The 19,675-nt window shown below is 53.0% G+C and overlaps 1 protein-coding gene across 2 annotated transcripts; it reads right to left on the bottom strand.

The window, feature by feature from the left end:
• Nucleotides 1-7,059: 7,059 nt before the first annotated feature.
• Nucleotides 7,060-19,048, bottom strand: PRODH2 (proline dehydrogenase 2). Of its 2 annotated transcripts, XM_065899415.1 has the most exons (10): nt 18,788-19,048; nt 18,515-18,711; nt 18,286-18,424; nt 18,117-18,203; nt 12,562-12,642; nt 12,320-12,475; nt 12,051-12,217; nt 8,746-8,856; nt 8,272-8,357; nt 7,060-7,292 (listed from the first exon to the last, which is right to left on the bottom strand). In XM_065899415.1, the coding sequence occupies exons 1-10, from the start codon at nt 18,959-18,961 to the stop codon at nt 7,108-7,110; spliced, it is 1,383 nt and encodes a 460-aa protein (XP_065755487.1). In that variant the 5' UTR covers nt 18,962-19,048; the 3' UTR covers nt 7,060-7,107. The 2 variants fall into 2 exon arrangements, with proteins under 2 accessions (XP_065755487.1, XP_065755488.1); XM_065899416.1 differs by lacking the exon at nt 12,320-12,475 and having other exon boundaries at nt 18,788-18,961.
• Nucleotides 19,049-19,675: the final 627 nt, after the last annotated feature.

The following is a 19,675-nucleotide window of genomic DNA, read 5'->3' as shown; positions in this document are numbered from 1 at the left end:
GAACCTGGTGAGCCAGTGGCCGCCGGACAGGGACGCAGGGGCAGGCAAGCGAGGCAGGCACTCACCTGGGCCGCAGCCATAGTTGGTGCAGCGTGCGACCGTGCTCCAGGCTGCCCACCTTGGCCAGGCCTGGCCGCATCAGCTGCACAGCATGGGAGCTGAGGCCTCCAGGAGCATGCCAGCGGGCCTGCAGGAACAGCAGGGCCTCCAGCACCTGCAGCGGCAGGTGGCCAGGCAGCAGGCCGGCACAGGGCAGGGGCCCCCTCTCTTGGTCCCAGCCACACGGGTTCGAAGAGAAGGCACAGCCCCGACGGGTCGGCCGAGGGGCTCAGTGCCGTCAGCAGCAACAGGCTGGGGTGGTGCAGGGCTCTGGGCAGGCGGAGAGCAGGCCACTCGTGAGGAGGCCCCAACCCACACGGGGCAGGGGGCTGCCCTCGGGCACAGATCACCACGCACCAGGGGCTGACGATCTGCCTCAGCCACCAGAGGGAGGGGAAACCGAGACCCCGGGTCACAGTGGCAGTGGTAGAACCAGCACCCTGTCTGTGGTATCCCTCCCTACGCCCGCCTCCTCTCAGAGGCCTACAAGACAGTGCACAGAACTGGGTACCCACTTGCCCGTGGGGAGGGGTCACACCAGTAGGAGGGCTTCATGCCAAGCACTGGCCCAGAGGTGAAGACTGTAACCGCGGCCACGGCCACACTCCCTGCGCTTCTGTTTCCGAAACACTTGAGTCGGGAGGGCAGGCAGGAGACTGTTCTGCAGGACTGGGCTGGCCTGGCGGGAAGGCTGCGGTGACGTACCTGCAGTGCTGAAGGTCAGGCAACAGCACGTCAGGCTGGGCTCCAGGTGCCTTCCGCTGCCACACGGTCACGGGCACGGGGTGGCCCCTCCACAGGAGGCTGGAGAAACGGGGAGGGGGAGAGTGTGGGTCTGAGACAAGGGGGTTTTCCCTGTAAGGGGAGAGGAGAGCTGGACTCTCCCCCGAGCTCTGCTACACAGCCAGGCAGGCGTGTGGGAGGGGTCTCTCTCTCACTTGGCCATGAGGGTGTGGGAGCTGCTCTCATAGGTGCGGTCGGGCTCGCCCCGGGCTGGCAGCCGCTCCTCGGGGTCCACCTGTTACCAGCCCCAGTGGCCACAAGCTGCTCCGCTGGGGGTGGGGAGCGGGACCACGAGGCAGGAGGAGGACGGAGTGGTCCCCACTCCCTCCAACATCTCCCGCTTACCTGGCCGAACCCTACGGCTGGGATTTGGGGGGTTCTCCTGATCTGCTCCGGCCTCCGTGCCCTGGGGTAAAGGGCCGTCTGAGAGTAAGTCCAGGGTAGCTGGGAGCGGTGGGTGGGCAGGCTTCAGGATGTGGGCTGTCACCTGTCGGCCTGCATCAGCCGCACACCACCACACAGGCTCTGTCCAGAGCTGGCCTGCAACTGGCCCGGGGGGGCAGTGGGTGCCAACTCACTGCCATGCACCAGTGCTGATGTGTGGGCACGGCAGAGCTGTAACGGCTCCAGCACCCGGACAGGGGGTGGCCCGTGGGGTGAGGCAGGGTGGGGCGCCTGCCCCGACGCCCTCACCCCACCCCGGCCACGGCCCACCTCCCAGCTCTGCTTGGCACCGCCTTGCTCTGCCCACTCCCGAGGGGTGCGACCCTGCGGGTCGTGCAGACGCAGGTCCCCCCCGCCTGCAGCACGTGCAGCGTCACCAGGCTGCGGCCCGAGCAGGCGTCCGCGTGCACAGGTGCTGCCGTCCAGGCAGCGGCTGCAGCAGAACGATGAGAACAGTAGTGGATTAGGAAAGGGACAGGCGGTGGCAGGGTGGGAGGACTGAGGGATAAAGGGGTCACTACGATCATGGGAGGTGGCTCTCAAGACGGGGGGCTCACTTGGGAACACAGTGGAGTCTGAGAGGGTGAGAGGATAGCGGTGAGCATGGGAGGCAGTGGGAGAATGGGAATAGTCACTGGAGGATAAGAAGGGGCGAACTGAGAGAACAAGGTGGGGGCTGGTCACTGGGGATGGGAGGGGGTCTGAGGGAGAGAGGCCTCTGGGGAAGACAGCCCTGGCTCTCAGGCTCCCTGGGACTCAGACTCAGGGCGCTGGGAGTGTGGGGCATCACCACCTGTCCACTCACTGGTTGGGGCTGGCACCAAAGGCCAGCAGAAGCTGCACGGCAGAGCTGTGGCCCAGCAGCGCCGCGAGGAAGAGCGCCGTCTGCCCAGCAGAGTTCTCACCATCTACCTGGACAACGGAGGGGCAGCAAGGTTGAGGATTACCCCTGCCCTTTACTCCGGGGGCAGAGGTCCTCTCCCAGTTCCCTGCCCCCACAGTCCCTCCTTGACTGGGTGATCCTTGACTCCAGGTTCCGTCTCTATGTCCTAGAACGCCCACCTTCCAGCTGCTGGGGACTCTGCCTCAGAATCCATCTCACCACAGTCCTCACCATTAAGTCCACAGAACTGGAACAAGGTGACATCTACCTGCTATGCCAATATCCATCCCCCATCCCAGAGGTGTCAAAATCACACCAAGGTACCCAGGGGCCAGGAGGAGGTGGACTTCATGGGCACTTGGGCTTATAGGAGCCTCGTGCACCGTCTAGGGCAGGCAGGCTCCACCCAGCTCTACTTCACTATATGAATACGGGTCCCATGTGGTCAGCACCAAATTCAAGAAAAGCAAACTCTCTGGATTTCGTCACGAAATCTCTCAAGTTTATTTTTGAACACTGCATTTAAGAGCTGAATCCAGGTAGTAACCTCCTCTGGATTCAGCCTCCATGCCCTTGCCAATCCCCTACTCACCGTCATCCTGCTCAGAGCCCCCCTCCCAACCCTTCATCTCCACACGCATCACGTCCCAAGCCCTGTTTCTCTGCATGCATCATCCCTGAGTGCCTCTTCCTCCAGACTCTATCCCATATACCCATGGTGTCTCTGTCCTTGCATTCCTATGTAACTGGCAGCCACAGCTAATTAATCAATGTACTTGGTCCAACCTAGCTTGGTCTCTGCCGCAAAATCCCTCCAAATGTGGTCCTTCAGGCACCTCTGAATATCATATTTACTGCATCCTATTTTACTCAGTAGCCTGCCATCTTTTGCAACGGCATCCTAACTGGTTTTCTGCATTTGTTTTGCCCTGCAGAGGGAGCATCTTAAAACACAAATCATTTCACAATATAATCATTACGATAATCACTTCATTTCACATATAACCTTATACAAGTTGTTCCAAAACAGAAAAATAGAAAAAGAGGGCAAGGCTCATTTTTATGAGGCTAGTACGACCTTAACTCCAAAACCAGATGAGAGTTTCCAGAATCAGAAATGAAGCTATATATCAATTCAATTTATGATCATATACGCAAAGCCCCTAAATAAAGTAAAAAGGGTAACCCAATCGATTTATTCCCAGAAAGCAAGGATGATTCAACAAAAGAAAATCTATCGATGTAACAAAACACATTCATGAATTAAAGGACAAAAATCACATACAACTGCATCAGTAGAAAAAAGCACTTGATAAAATTCAATACCTACTTATGATTAGGGAGAAAAAAAACCCACCGCAGAAAACTAAGAATAGATGGGAACTTCCTTACTTGATAAAAATTACAAACCAAAACCCAAAGAGCAAGCATGGTACCTAGTGCAGAAACATAGTTCTCTTCTCTTTAATATCAAGAACAAGGAAAGAGATGTCCATTGACAGCAAGGTTTGGGGGTTCTGGCCAGTACCTTATGACAGGAAAAAGAGATTGGAGTTTAAAGATGGAATAGCTGAGACCAAACTGTCACCGTCTGCAGATAACAAAAAAGGAAAAGGATCAACACACAATTACAACTATTAAGCAAGTTCAGAAAGTGGCTGGATACACAATCAACTTACAAAAATCAATGAAAAACAGAAACTAAATTTGATGGTGTTAATTTCCTGCCTGCAACTCCGATGGTTTCCAATCACACACAGAACAAAATCCAACAAAATTCACACCCCTCTTAAGGCCCTTTCCTGTCTGTACCTGCTGCCCCCTCAGCTTCAGTTCTCTCCCTGAGCCCCCTTGCTCCTTGCTGCTACTTACACATACCCAGTGTGTTTTGACTTCAGGGCCTTTTGACTGGCTATTCCATCTTTCTGAAGTGCTCTTCCCCCAGCTGTCTGCATGACTGACTCGTACTGTGGGACCCAGGTATCACCCTATCTGAAAGGCCATCCCCTTTACCTCTCCTTTCTACGCCATTCTCATCACTCTCTTAAATTCTTATATTAGATTTCATTCACAATGACCCAGAAGGTCATGTGTACCCATAAATCGCCATCGCAGACAACAGAGCCTTGGCACACGATAGGTACCTGCTACACAATTGTTGACTGGCCAACTGAAGTCGCACCCTCCGTTCTGCCCCTTGATCTTGTCCCCCCAGGCAGTTCCAGCAGCCAAACTCTCACCTCTCCGAAGGAGCCAGGTGAGGCCCCAGCCTGGGCCCCTGGCCATAGCCAGGCGATGCAGACGGCCCACCTGGCCTCCTGGATCCCGAACGGAGCCCAGCTCCACGGGGAAGCGAGAACGCAGTGAGGGCATCTGTGGGCTCTGGACTCAGCTCCTGGCCAGGGATCAGCTAGCGGGTATCATGAGGGCATCTGTGGGCTCTGGACTCAGCTCCTGGCCAGGGATCAGCTAGCGGGTCTCATGAGGGCATGAGGAAGTGAAGGACTAGATCTCTGGCGGGCAATAAAGACAGAGCTGGCTGGGAGTCCAGGGGGGTAGACTGAGAAAAAAAGGCAATTCAGAAGGGGTCTGCTTTGGAGAGAGGCATTAGAATGAGAAAAGGGGTGGGCTCTGGGACAGCTACGGAACAGGTCAGGGGTCCAAGGGAGTCTGGGAGTGAAGAGGATCTATGGAAATCTGAGGGCTGGGCACTCCGTCTGGGAGAGAGGGTGTAAGGGCTACGGGGATAGGATTTGGGCCAGGGAAAGGAGTCTGGGGGCTTGGGAAGAGGGTCTGAAGACTACCTAGGGGCTGGAGGAAGAGGGGTCTGAGGGTTAGGACCTGAGAGGGGCTGGGGTCTATGGGCTGTGAGAGGGAGGCGTCCAAGGGAGGAGGACAGTCTGAGGGCAGGGTCTGCAGGCTTGAGGAGGGGTCTGAGGGTCTGAGGGTAGTGGCTGGGGTCTGTCACCTGGGAGAGGGTCTGAGGGTTGGGGGCGTGGGCTGAGGTTTAGGGAAGCGTCTGTGTGCTAAGATGGGGTCTATGGATTATGAGAAGGGACGGAGGGAAAGAAGGGGTCTGAGGACTGCATCCGTGGGCTGAGGAGGGAAGGGAGCGCATAATGAAGACAGGGTCTGATAAAGGGGTGGGTCTGAGGGCGTAGGAGGGGTGGGAAGGACGGGAGGAGTGTGAGGGAGGGGGAGGTCTGAGGGCGGGGGTCTGTGGGCTGGGGAAGGGGCCTGGTGGACAGCTGAGGGCCCAGTCGCTGCAGCTTTGTACCTACCGTTGGGCTCCGAGAGCGATCCCCACGTGGCTGCCACGTGACCCCGTGCGCTAGTTCTGGCGTTCTGAGCGGGAATCCTAGGCTCCTGCACACCAGCTGTCTCTGGCCACCGGTGTGCTTGTGCAGTAGCCTCCCTCCCCTGAGAGCTGCCCCGTGGCCCTGAGGTGCCCCGGTAGGAGAGACAGCAGCGGCCACCCCAGAGCTACTGACTGCCCCCTAATGTTACCGCCTTCTTGTTTGGGCTGGCGGGCCCTTTATGATCCCCGCCCTTGGCTGTCTTTTCATGCTTTTCACCCACACCCATGGGCGGTTTCCTCCATCTCAGCCCCAGCCTCTCTTCTTTGCCCCACAATGTCCTGATACTCTGCCTCTCTCTGGACGTCCCCTGGGACGCTCACATCCACTGGGTCCCGCGCTGGCCTCAGTATCTCCCCCAAACTGCATCTCCTCCCAGATCCCCATCTCAGAGTTGGACCCACTGTCCCCTCTTTAAGCCAGAGCCCTGGGCCTGGCCCTGAATGTCTCCCTCAAATCCAGCCTATCAGCTCCACGGCCCTTCCGCTCAGCCTCCCGATTGCTTTTTCCACCAGCCCCCTCCTCCCTTCCCCACACCCTCCCCTGCTCTACCCACCTGCCAGGATTCTCTACCCCAGCTTCCCCTGGGCTCTCAGGCGGAAAGCTCGAGGTCCACTCGCCGTGCTGCAGCCAAGGGACTCTCACTAAAGCCCAACCTGACTCTGTCCCTCCCCTGCTTCAAAGCCTCCTTATTCCCCAGTGCCCTTGGGACAGAGTTGATACCCTGCAGTGTGGCACCAAAGACTGCATCTTCTGGCCCCCCAGCCTCCATCCTTGTCCCCCCACTCTGCAGTCCGTTTACGCACATGCCCTTGTCCTGGAATGCCCTTCTCAGTATTTACTTGGTTATTCTTATGAATTCTCTGGGACGCCCTCTTGATCACCAGGTGTCTCCTCTGGCCTCCTACAGCCTCCAGGCTTTTCCCAACGTTGCCCTGATACTCTGCCTGGGCTCCCCTCATCACAGCCCTGACCACCCTGGGCTGTCGCTGTCTGAAGATGGGTCTGTCTACCCCTACCGGACTAAGAGCTCTGTGAGGCCAGGCCTGGGGTTGTGTTTGGTCACTGTTGAATCCCTAACACTGTTCACCTGGAAGCCTAGCTCAGAAGGAGATTCAGTAAATGCTTATTAAATGAGAGAGTGGCTTGGTTCTTCTCTCTGTCCCTCCGTGGACGTGTGGCCTTAGCCCAGCCTCTAGATTTCAGTGCCTCAGTGTTTGCTCTTCATCTGTGCTCTTCACCCGGGCGTCCACTGGAGTAAAGAAAATTCCCACGTGAGTCGCTAACTGGCTGAGTAGAGCTGACCCCAGGCCCATCGCAGGATCGTCTGCCTCAGGGTTGGTGGGGGAGCTCATTAGTCTTTGATCAATGCCCTTGCTATGCTCTAGGGTCATCTAAAGATCTCTCTTGAGCCACAGAGCCCCCTTAGCTTGGGCTGGCTGAGGCTGAGATGAGCCCTTCCCCAAGGAGGTAGCTTCCGTACAGGGCAGCTGCCTGGGCAGCAGCTCAGGACCTTTATTGACCATATGACCCCTGGGGGTGCTAGTGGGGTACCCTCAGGCCCCGCCCCAGCAGCCTCCGCCGAAGTTCTTGGCTGAGCAGTTCCTGTTCCCTGCGGGCACCCCGCAGTACACTTTGGTTCTCCTGGGCCCTCCGGATCAGGTAGGGGATCACTTCCTCCAAGGAGCCATAGGGGATGGACTTGTACACAGCATAGCCAGCCTGCCCTGGAGGGAGAGTATTTGCAGGGTGTGGGCTGGTGTTTGGGGAGAGGCTCCCCCAGGCCCCATCTGGAACAGAGATTTCCATTTCTTGAGAACATGGCAGACTAGGTGGGTTGGACAAAACCTCCCACTGAAAAAACTAAAAATCCTGGAGTAAACGTTAAAAAAAAATCTTCTCAAAGTTATGAAAATGCTGCCAAGAGAATAAGGAATTTACTAATCCAAGAATTAAGAGAAAGTGAGAATCCAGAGAAGAAAGGGTTACACAAGAAGCATTTCAATCCTGAAGGCAAAATTGAGCTGCTACTTAATGACTTCAAAGCTGAGGGGGTACAGAAATGGAGGCCCAAAGCCTGACCACGGTAAGAGTTATAAAGGACAACTTCCCCAGATTAAGTTGGAATCCAAAAATCTAGACCCTCAAAGTAAGAGATAACAAGAAGTCAAACCTCCCACCCTCCCTCACTCCCGGGGAATGGCCTTGACCATGAGCAGAGCAAGGAAAAAAATAGAGAAATCCATCTCTGATAGGTTGTGGCCATGGGTTAGTCCCCTAAAATATTTGCAGCCTCAATTTGCATCCCTGGGATATCTCAAAAAAAACCCTCAAGCTGTGAAGTTAGGGTACACTGACTTTGTACCCCTTAGCACCTGGCAGAAGAAAACATAAATCTTCTGGTCTCAGGCCCTGGTGAACAACACAGTAAAGATAACAAAGCACACAGGCGACAAGATACCATGATGAAGAACCAACAAAAGCAACAGACCGCAGACACAGAGACACAGGCCCGCAGGGCCTTCAGCTATGGGACAGATCTATCTGGAAGGGTCTGGCGCTCGGGCCGGCTGCAGGCTCTGGATGGGAGCCTGGCCAGGCATTGTCTGGGAATGGAAGATGGGATCTGTTTGGGAGGGAATGAGGCCTGGGGCTGACTGGGTGGGATGTGGGAGTGGGGCTGGGAGGGACAGATCATTCACATACCCAGTGCCAGGGAGACATGGTCACACATCCCCAGAAGTTGTCCAAAACAGACAGGCCCATCCAGAGGAATGCCCAGCTCCCACATGCTACGGAAAAGGCCACATCATCAATCCAGACAGTGGCTGGATCCAGAGCTGAAAGTCAGCCATGATGCACTCATATGGCTGTGCTAGTTATTCAAATGTTGAAGTACTTCCAAACTCACTGATAAATAACCACTGCCCTGGGCCCCCTGAAGGATCCCCAGTGAGTCCCCACTTCTTCCCTGGAGCCCTGGGACCTCCCCATGTCCCAGCAAATAAGGGGCAATGCCTTGTTCAGCTGGGGCCTATGGGACCTGCAGGTGTAGCAGGAGTTAAATATTTTGAATATCCTCCCCAGATCCCCTTTGAACCTACTGGCCCACACTGTCCCTCCCCTTGTTCCACGTCCACCACCCTTTGGCCACCTATTTCCCAGTCCCCTACTTCATACCGCTTGGTTGCCTGGTGAACAGAGTCCTCATTGTGGGAAGCCACCATGAGGGGGCACATGGGGCCACGATGGGACACCTGGGTCAGCATCAGCTCCAGACAGCGGCTGTAACTGAAGGGAGATGAAGGTCTGGCATATGACACCTGGTAAGTGAGAGTTAGGCCCCAGGGACTGGGGATTTCTGTCCTTGGGAGGTGGGGTGCCTAAGGGCAAGGACCCTGCAGTCAGGAAGTACCTGCATCCCACCTGCCTCCGCTGCGAGAGACATCCCCTCTCTGAGCCTTTTTCTTCTCTTTAACAACCCACGTTCACCTAACAGTGTTGTTGTGAGGATGGAGTGAGATGAGGGTGGACATAAAGCCTCTGGCACAATGGCACTCTCACAGCAAAGGGCCGCATCACACAAGATGACCTTTATCCAAGGTCATTCACTGCAGCAGTGTCTACAGAGCAGGGTTAGTAACAACCCAAATGACTGTAAGTGGGGGACCGGCTAAATGAACACCCAGAGGAGAGTGGAGTGCCCCTGCGGGGGCAGGGAGACCCCGTGATTACATGGTGACGTGAGTGGACGTGAGCTGTGTCGGTGTGTTCATTTTCATATCATTTTGATGTTTGAATCATGGGAATGTATTATTTATTCAAAATCTCTATTAAAACATGAATGGTACTGTGCTGGAGAAGATGTGGAGAAATTGGAACCCTCCCACCGTGCTGGGGTGAGTCTAAAATGCTGCAGCCACTTTGGAAAACCATCTGGTAGCTCCTCAAAAAGTTAAACGTGGAGCGACCATATGACCCAGCGATTCCAGTCCTAGAGAACTCAACTTTTAAGAGAATGAAAACTGTATGTTTACACAAAAATGTGTACGTGAATGTTCATAGCAGCACTATCCACAATTGACAAAAAACGTGGAAACAATCCAAATATCCATCGACTGAGGAAAGGATAAATCAAATGTGGACTCTCCATACGATGGAATGCTATGCGACCATAACAAGGAATGAAGCACTGACACACGCTACAACGTGGCTGAACCTTGAAAACATTATGCTGAGTGAAAGAAGCCAGGTACAAAAGGTCATATATTATATGATTCCATTAATATGAAATGTCCAGAAGAGAGACAGAAAGTAGATTAGTGGTTGCCAGGGGCTGAGCGGGGGTGGGAATGGGGAGTGACTGCTAATGCATATGGGGTTTCTTTTTTTTTTTTTTTTGCGGTACGCGGGCCTCTCACTGCTGTGGCCTCTCCCGTTGCGGAGCACAGGCTCCGGACGCGCAGGCTCAGCGGCCATGGCTCATGGGCCCAGCCGCTCCGCGGCATGTGGGATCTTCCCGGACCAGGGCACAAACCCGTGTCCCCTGCATCGGCAGGCAGACTCTCAACCGCTGCGCCACCAGGGAAGCCCTGGGGTTTCTTTCTGAGGTGATGGAAATGTTCTGGAATTCGATAGTGGTGATGGCTGCACAGCCTCATGAACATACTAAAGGCCACTGAATTGTACACTTTAAAATAGCAAATTTTACGATATGTGAATTATATCTCAGTAAAAAAAATGGTGCCAAATGATTAAGCCTATGGGACACAAATGTGCCTAGGAACCTTCATGGGCTTGGATGCAAGCTTAGCCTTCGTGGCTTGGCAACTTGCTCTGGAAGCTTGGTAAGTACTTGCAATTCTACGGACCTCTCCTTGGTCCACTGTGAAATGGAATTGGGCTTTGAAAACTCCATGAAGACAGGGCCTGGTGGCCACCTTGGTTGCCACTGCAACCAGGGTGCAACGCAGTTCCTGATCTAAATCAGGTGGTCAGGGACTTCCCTGTTGGCACAGTGGTTAAGAATCCGCCTGCCGATGCGGGGGACAGGGGTTCGAGCCCTGGTCCGGGAAGATCCCACATGCCGTGGAGCAACTAAGCCCATGCACCACAACTACTGAGCCTGAGTTCTAGAGTCCGTGAGCCACAACTACTGAGCCTGCGTGCCATAACTACTGAAGCCCGTGCGCCTAGAGCCCGTGCTCCACAACAAGAGAAGCCACCGCAATGAGAAGCCCACGCACAGCAACGAAGAGTAGCCCCCACTTGCTGCAACTAGAGAAAACCTGAGCGCAGCAACAAAGACCCAACACAGCCAAAAATAAATAAATGAATAAATAAATTTAGAAGAAAAATAAATAAAGTGGTCAGCAAGTATGTATTGAAAGAATAAATTCTTTTTTTTTTTTTTTTTGGCTGCGGCCTCTCGGCTTACATGATCTTAGTTCCCCAACCAGGGATTGAACCTGGGCCCCTAACAGTGAAAGCCCAGAATCCTAACCACTGGACTGCCAGGGAATTCCCTGAAAGAATAAATTCTTTCCTCCCAGGGCCATGGGATGGTGGCCCAAGGAACTCACGATGATTTGAAGTGAGTAAAAATGTGGGTTCTAGAGCCAGTCTGCCAAAAATCTTGGCCCTGCCACTCACTAGCTGTGCAACCGTGGGTAAGTGATTCCACTTCTCTGTGCCTCGATTTCATCCTCTGTGAAATGGGGATGATAATAATAGTATCTACCGCTTGGGTTGTTTATTCATTCTTTCAACAGATCTGTACCAAGCACCCACCACACAGCAGGCGCAATTTTAAGCACTGGGGGTTCGGCAGTGAACAAATCAGAATGCCCTGCCCTCCTGGGCCCACGCTCCCGTGGGTGAGACGAATAATGAGCAACTGAATGTGAAACCTCAACTGCTGACAAGTGCCGGAAGAAAAATAAATCTAAGAAGTGAGTGGGTGTGGGAAGTTCTAGTTTTTGATAGGGAGGGCAGGAAGGTCCCCTGAGAAGGTACCAACAAATAAAGATCTAAGGAATGAGGGATTGAGCCACACCACTGTCTGGAGGGAGAAGGTTCTGGGCAGTGGGAACAGGAAGTGCAAAGGCCCTGGGGGTCATCAAGGACGCCAGTGTGGCTGGAGTGAAGTGAGCGAGGGGACAGGATTGCAGGCCGCTGCAAGGATCTGGGGTTTATCAAGGGTGCACTGGGCGCCATGGGGGGATTTTGAACTGAGGAGGGACAAGATTTGAGGCAGGCTCCCTCTGGCTGCACATGGGGACCGAATGGGGAGGGGGGATAGAGAAGGGAGCAGGAAGCCCAAGGAGGAGGCTGCTCTTCAGGTGGGAAGTGACGGTGTCCTGGACTGGGGAGAGGGAGTGTTGTGTAGACCCACACAGGACACTCAGCACCCTGGGGAGTGAGCTCTAATGAAAGGTTAGATGCTAATATTATTTGTCTCAGAGGCCAGCCTGCCCCAGTCCCACCTCTGACTGGTAGCCTTGTAGTCAGGCTGAGTGGGATCTTCGGTACCCTGGAGCCGGGCCACCTCTCTCTCCTTGTCCAGATATGCCCCTCGTACCAGCTTCACCCCGAAGGCCAGGCCAGCCCTGTCTGCGGCCTCAGCATCCCGCCTCAGCCGCTCGTAGGTGTCCTGGCAGAGCACAGGGGCAGCTTCGGGTCAAGGTGCTGGGACCCCGGCCTGCGGTCCCCTCCCCCGGACCCCCCCCCCACCCGCCCCAAGTGCACCACACACCTTCAGATAGGCCTGGTAAGTGTTCCACACCCAGGGCCCGCCTTCCCTGGGGCTGTTCCAGCGAGTGGCCAGAGCGGCCACCAGCAGAGAGAGTGCAGGGTTCAGGGAGGCGTACTCAGCATCCACCAGGAGCCTCACATTCTGGGCCCGGGCATGCTGAGGGTGAGAGAGACTGTGGTCGGGCCCCCAGGAGTGACCAGCAAGCAGGTGCAGTGGAGCCAGACCGCGGCCGCAGGTGTTACCTGTACCACCCGGTGCAAACGGCTCAAGGAGGCCTGGAGATGCCGGGTTTGCTCGACATTGAGGCAGGAGACCTGGAGATCCTGTGGGGGGTGGGGGGTGGCAAGAGCAGTTCAGGGCTACTGGACCCTTCCAGAGCCTAAGTCTTCTCACCCCCACCAGCAGGGAGGGAAAAACAGTTTAGAAGTTGTTAGAAATCTGAAAAGTAGCTGTATCACATTGATATTATTTATTGAGGTATAATACAATGGTTGAGAGCTCAGAATCTGAGTTTGAATCCTGGCTCCACCACTTACTGTGTGGCCTTGAACAAATCATATAACCTCTCTGGGCCTCAGTGTTCTCCTCTGTAAAATGGGGGTGATAATAATAACTACCTCATGGAGTTGCCGTGTGGATAAAAATGGGTTAATATGTGAGATGTGCCTGGACATAAACAGGACAGGACAGTGCCAGAATATGGTAAGCACTCAATACCTGTTATAATAACAGGTGGCTTCAAACGCCATCTTACGTATTTAATCTTTACAATGATCCTAGTAGGCAGATGTTATTCCAAGCTCCATTTTCCAGTGGGAGAGTGACATGACTTGGAATTAGCATCTAGAAAGTGCTTGCAACAGTAGCTAGCTCAGAATAAGAGCCATAAGTGTTACCTCGCATTCGTCTCTTGGGACCTGTTTCCTCATCAAACTTTGAAGGCCTCATTGCAACTCACTAGGCTCCCCTGGTCTGACCCCTCTGCTCTCACCTCCTCCCACCCTCCACCTGGCTTACTGCCTTCCAGCCTCACGGGCCTCCCTGCTAGTCTTTGAACATGCCAGGTACCTTCCCACCTCAGAGCCTTTGCTCTGGCTGTTCTTTCCGCCTGGAACACTTTTCGCCCAGATGTCCACTTACTTCACTCCAACCTCTCCGCAGGGTCTTTATTTCAATGCCACCTTCTCTATGACGTTTTCTCTGGTTTGAACTTGGAACTCCCTTCCTGGGGCTTTCCTTTCCCCTTCCTCAGCCTTATTTTTCCCTACAATGGCTGTCTATACTTGTAACATATCGGCTTTGCTTTTTGTTTTAGTATAATTAAACATTTATTACATTTTTCCACACACTTATGGATAGAGTGAAGACAGGGCGATGTTTCTCTGTGTCTGTCTCTGCGCCACACTCCCCACCTGAATCCAAGATCATTTGATTGTAAGGGAACAATAAACAGAAACCTTTCAAAAGAGCTCAAGTGAAAAGGCAGTTTACTCATATGGGGAAGCTCTTGGAGCCCAATTTCTTTTTTTTTTTTTTTTTTGTGGTACGCGGGCCTCTCACTGTTGTGGTCTCTCCCGTTGTGGAGCACAGGCTCCGGACACGCAGGCTCAGCGGCCATAACTCACGGGCCCAGCCGCTTCACGGCATGTGGGATCTTCCCGGACCGGGGCACGAACCCGTGTCCCCTGCATCAGCAGGCGGACTCTCAACCACTGCGCCACCAGGGAAGCCCTCGGAGCCCAATTTCAAAAGCACCTACTTTATCTGCATTAATAAATTTGACCCCCTAAAACAATTAAGTAAATATTATTCCCAATTTCCAGATTAGGAAACTGAGACCCCGAGGGGTACTAGAAACTAAACTTGAAAAAGAATGACTTTCTTGGCTCAGTGCGCTGCCCACCCCCCCACCCACCACCCACCCCCACCCCGGCACGCCCCGGCACGAGGCCCTGCAAGCCCCAACTGGGCTTTGGTTTTAACAATTGAGTGTCTCTTGCGCCTCCCAGACTAGCAAGTAATTACCTCGAGGGCAGAGATTTTGTTTATCTTGGTCATCATCCCCACCCCTGGCACAGCACCTGGAATGTGGTAGATGTTCAACAAACGTTTAGAGAATTGTTACATTTATAATGTGGAAATAATAACTATCCCTAGTTCAGGGTCCTCTTATGGGGATTCAAGGGTGAATGCGAGCTGCTGGTGACTCAGGGAGTCCAGCTGGGTTCAAAGAAATTGGGAAGTTAAAGAAAGAGGAACAGGTGAGATTTAGGGCTCCAGTATAGTCAACAGGGTGGATATGGATCCCATCCTGGGGGAGAAGACTCTCCAGGAGAAGGGAAGGGTGAGGGGCACCTGCAGAGTTCTTCTCCTCAGTCAGAGAATTGTCTCCCTATGGGGCATCATCCCAGGAGAGTTCTGGGGTGTGAGCAGCTGATGGAGCCGCCACCCTCACAGAGGGTCAACAGGGTGCCACATGCAATTTCAGGTCCTCATTTACCTTTCACCATCCTCTGAAGTAGGGACTATTGTCATCCCCATTTTACAGAGGGGGAAACAGAGGTGAAGACATAGAGAGTTGAAGTCATTCGTCTAAAATCACATAGCTTGGGACTTCCAAGCTGTGTCTGGTGGAGAATGGTTAAGAATCCGCCTGCCAATGCAGGGGACACGGGTCCAAGCCCTGGTCCGGGAAGATCCCACATGTCACGGAGCAACTAAGCCCATGAGCCACAACTACTGATTCTGCACTCTAGAGCCTGTGAGCCACAACTACCGAGCCCGTGTGCCACAACTACTGAAGCCTGCATGCCTAGAGCCTGTGCTCCATAACAAGAGAAGCCACAGCAATAAGAAGCCCACGCACCTCAACGAAGAGTAGCCCCCGCTTGCCGCAACTAGAGAAAGCCCGCACGCAGCAACGAAGACCCAACCCAGCCAAAAATATAAATAAATAAATAAACTTATAAAATCACACAGCTTGACCTGGGATTTAAACCTCAGCATCTTCAGGCAGAGAGTAAATGCTTCCCCTGAACACATAAAAACCACTTAGGACAGTGCACGTGGTGAGTGGTAAGTTCTCCACCATTAATGTTCTGTTTCAGACTCACTTGCTCCATTCATTTACTCATTTATTTAACATATGTTTATCACATCTTGTCTAGGTGCCATGGCCTGGGATATGGCCGTGAACAGGACAGTTATGAAGCGTGCTGTGGAGCCAGTGGCTGTGAAGACCAAGGATGGGTGGGGCCTGGGATGGGGATGGGGGTGGTAGGGCTGCTCTGAGATGGGGACAGGAGGAAGGGGCAGGTTTGGAGAGAGACAGGCCAGTGTGAGACCCAGGTGGTGTGAGGGGTCTGGGGGACGACCAGGCGGAGGTTCCAGAGGGACTGGAGACAGAAGGCAGGCGTCATGAGTGCTGAGCAGGGAAACAGGCTGTGGGGGTGGGTGTGAAGGCGCCTCGGAGGGGAGTAAGGACTGAGAGGGGAGTGAGCCGGGACCTCGCCCTGAGGAACCTCCATATTTAAGAGTCAGGCAGAGTAAAACCTAACAAAGGTTGAGAATGAAGTGGCAGAGATGGAAAAGGAACACCAGGTCTGATGGTGCTGGGGAAGCCAAGGGAAGCTAGTGACACAGAGGGATGAGGGCCCCTCTGTCATCGTGCAGATGCCAGCCTGGCAGAGGCTTTAGTCTTTAAAACCACCCTGGGAAGAAATTACTATCACTGCCCTCACCTGAGTAAACTAAGTTCATGAAGAGGTGAAATTCGGTACACTCCAGAGCTGATCCTTTGAAGCACTAAGTCCTGCTTCTATGTGTTCTGTGACACATATTAAAAATTACGAATTAAGAAAAGAAACCTCAACAGGTCCCAGGCAACATTACTTGGGGTGACGGAGACTCAGAAACCACCCGGGTGTCCATCCCAGGAGAGGTAAACCATGTGGCCAGAAGCAGCCATTAAAAACAACGGATTAGGGACTTCCCTGGTGGTCCAGTGGTTGGGACTCCACACTCCCAGTGCAGGAGGCCCAGGTTCGATCCTTGGTCAGGGAACTAGATCCCACGTGCTGTAACTAAGAGTCCACATGCTACAACTAAAAGATCTCGCACGCAGCAATGACGATCCTGCGTGCCACAACTAGGACCCAGAGCAGCCAAACAAATAAATAAATATTTTAAAAAATGGATTAGATGTACACAAAGATGCTTGGAGGGATCTTAAAATCAGAATGCTCAGTGAAAAAAGTAAGAAACAGAATGTCATAGATAACATAATGTTACTTGTGTGCGTTTAAAACTATACTCTCCACCCCCCACCCAGCCCCATTGATGGAGAAGGGCACAAGGGAACTTCCTGCAGTGATGGAAATGTTCTATACCTTGATAGGGATTTGAATTGCTCATGTGTGTGTTTGTCAAAGCTCATCATCAAAGGGTACATTTACAATGTGTGCATTTCATTGTACGTAAATTTTACCTGAAAAGAAATAAATACAGAACTCTAATTAGTGATGGGCGTTCTGAAGCATTTGGGGGACAAGTGTGCTGATGTCTGCAACTTACTTTGAAATGCATCCAAAAAATGTGGATTGATGGATGGATAGAGGAATGGATAGAAGGATAGATATGATTTAAAGCAAGTATAAGCCCAGTGGCATGGACATACATACACTACCAAGTGTAAAACCGATAGCTAGTGGGAAGCAGCCGCATAGCACAGGGAGATCAGCTCGGTGCTTTGTGCCCACCTAGAGGGGTGGGATAGGGAGGGTGGGAGGGAGGGAGACGCAAGAGGGAAGAGATATGGGGATGTATGTATATGTATACCTGATTCACTTTGTTATAAAGCAGAAACTAACACACCATTGTAAAGCAATTATACTCCAATAAAGATGTTTAAAAATAAATAAATAAATAAAGCAAATATAGCTAAATGTTAACGGCAGCAGGTATATGGGTGTTCACTGTAAAATTCTTTCAACTTTTCTGTATGTTTGAAATTTTTCATACTAAAATGTTGGAAAAATATGCCCCCAAAGAGCATATACTTGGCAAAACAAAATCACAGTAACAAAGAGATACATGCTGCTGATGGCAGGGAAGGTAGAAATAAGATATGGAAATAAAGAATAAATGAAAGAGGGACTTCCCTGGGGGCGCAGTGGTTAAGACTCTGTGCTCCCAACGCAGGGGGCCCAGGTTCGATCCCTGCTCAGGGAACTAGATCCCACGTGCATGCCGCAACTAAGGGGCCTGCCGGCTACAATTAAGAGCACACGTGCCACAACTAAGGAGCCCACCTGACACGACTAAAACCCGGCGCAACCAAATAAGTAAACGAATAAAGTAAATATTTTTCAAAAGTTACAGTTAATTAAAAGAAAAGAATAAGTGAAAGAACAAATGAGTGAATGAATGAACCAAAACCCATTGGTCTAATCATAGCTTCCAGCTAGTTAGCACACACTAGCGTAGCTGAGTCAATTGATAAAATATTGATTACTTTCTTCTAGTTGGTAAAGAGCTGCTGTCTCAGTGTCTCCTCTGAGAGCTCCCAGCCCCCAGGCCCCTCCCCTAGAGTCCCCGGGTGACCCATATTCCATTTATTCCAGCCATGCCCCAGGTCTGTAGCCACACTTATTCTGATCATTCTAAGCCTGGAAAGTAGAGGTAGTTAAACATTTTGAACATGCCGCTGGCGGGTGCCTGCTACCTCCAAGTCCAGGGGGCTCTGCTTCCCCCACATTCCCCACCAGCCATTCAATCTCCCCCAGCCTGAGCTCCTTACCCGCCCAGAGTCCATGGCTTCAGCCAGTCTTTCAGGGCTCAGCTCCAGGGACCCCCCTGGCCTGCGGACGCGTGAGGTCAGCTCCTTCTGGAATGGGGTGGTAGGTGGGGTAGCGAGGGGGACCTGGGGGGCGCCCACCCCCTCCCGTCCCACCCTGCCCGTCCCTTACACAGAGCTGAGTGCTCAGCAGGGCCGTAATCTTCAGCTGCATGAGGATGTTTCCAGTCGGGCCAGCGCTCTCCAGGAGGCCTCGTGACAGGTCCACACATCGAAGCATAGCGCTGAGGTTCCCCTCATACCAGGCCTCGCTGCCCAGCCAGCAGGCGTCAGGGTTTGGAGCCCACGAACCCCCTTCTTGCAAGCCTCCCGGCCACCCTGGTCCCTGGCCCCCTACTCACCCGGTCTTGACAGCTGAGTCTGGCTCCTCCTCAGTGGGCACCGCCAGCAGGGGCCGGAGGCCTAGGCTCTGCAGCTGTTGGACACAGCCCCTCACCTCCTCTGTGGTCTCACCAGCCACAAACTGCCCGTAGATGGATGCTCGGAGAAGCGCGCCCGAGAGCTGAGACCCCAGGAGTCGCTGAGACCAGGCTTGGAGCTGGGGTGACAGGGAGCAAGGGCTCAGAGCCTGGTCCTGGGGACCCCCTGGGCCAGTCCCCACGGTCACTGCTCACCGCCAGGCCGTGGGTGACCAGAGGGGGCCAGGCACACAGCCGTAGCACCAGCAAAGCCCGGGTCAGTTCTCCTGTGCCCTTGAGGTGGAAGGCCCCACCATCAAAGCTCAGGGGCTTCCAGCCCCCAGCGGAGGGCCCCGCTTGGGAGCAGAGCACACGACAGGTCCAGAGCATCAGGAATACTTCGCCACTTCCACACCAGGTCAGAGGGCTTTGGAGGCAGCTGGTCCACCTAGTGCCCCTTGCCCGGCCAGGGGCAGTGACTGATTAACCAGACAGTAACCAGGGAAAGGTAAATCTTTAGGATCACAGGCTCCTTGAGGGGCAGTTAATTATTAACTTATGGGGACATAGTTCAGAATAATGGGGACAGGAAAGGAAACCCCCCCAAACAGCCCCCAACAACCCTCAGAATAACAGCTCACAATTATTAGGTGCCCATCCTATGCCAGTGGGTGTTAAGTGAGAATATGGGCTCTGGGAGCAAGGCAGTATGGCTTTGTGACCTTGGGAAAGGTATTCACCTCTCTTGCTGCAATTGCTTCACCTTAAAGTGGGAGAGAGGGTAGTGCTACTAAATAAATTTGAAAATGCACATAACCTTTTACCTATCTGTTCCATATTAAGTATATATCTTAGAGAACTTGAACATGGGCATCAGGAAACATGTACAGGAAGAAATGTTCCTAGCAGCATTGTCTGTAATAGTCCCAAATGGGAATTTCCATCCACTGGAGAATGGATAGATACATGGTGGTATAGTCATACAACAGAATACTACAGAGCAGTAAAAAGAGCGTAAACTACGGATACATACAACCACATGGATGAATCTCGCGCACGTGGTGTGTGAAAGAAACCAGACACCAAACAGCCAAACAGGACATG

The sequence above is a fragment of the Phocoena phocoena genome, chromosome 20, assembly GCF_963924675.1.
Source record: "Phocoena phocoena chromosome 20, mPhoPho1.1, whole genome shotgun sequence".
Classification (NCBI taxonomy): Eukaryota; Metazoa; Chordata; class Mammalia; order Artiodactyla; family Phocoenidae; genus Phocoena; species Phocoena phocoena.
The sequence above is the reverse complement of the archived record's forward strand: the minus strand, read 5'-3'. Positions and strand labels throughout refer to the sequence as shown.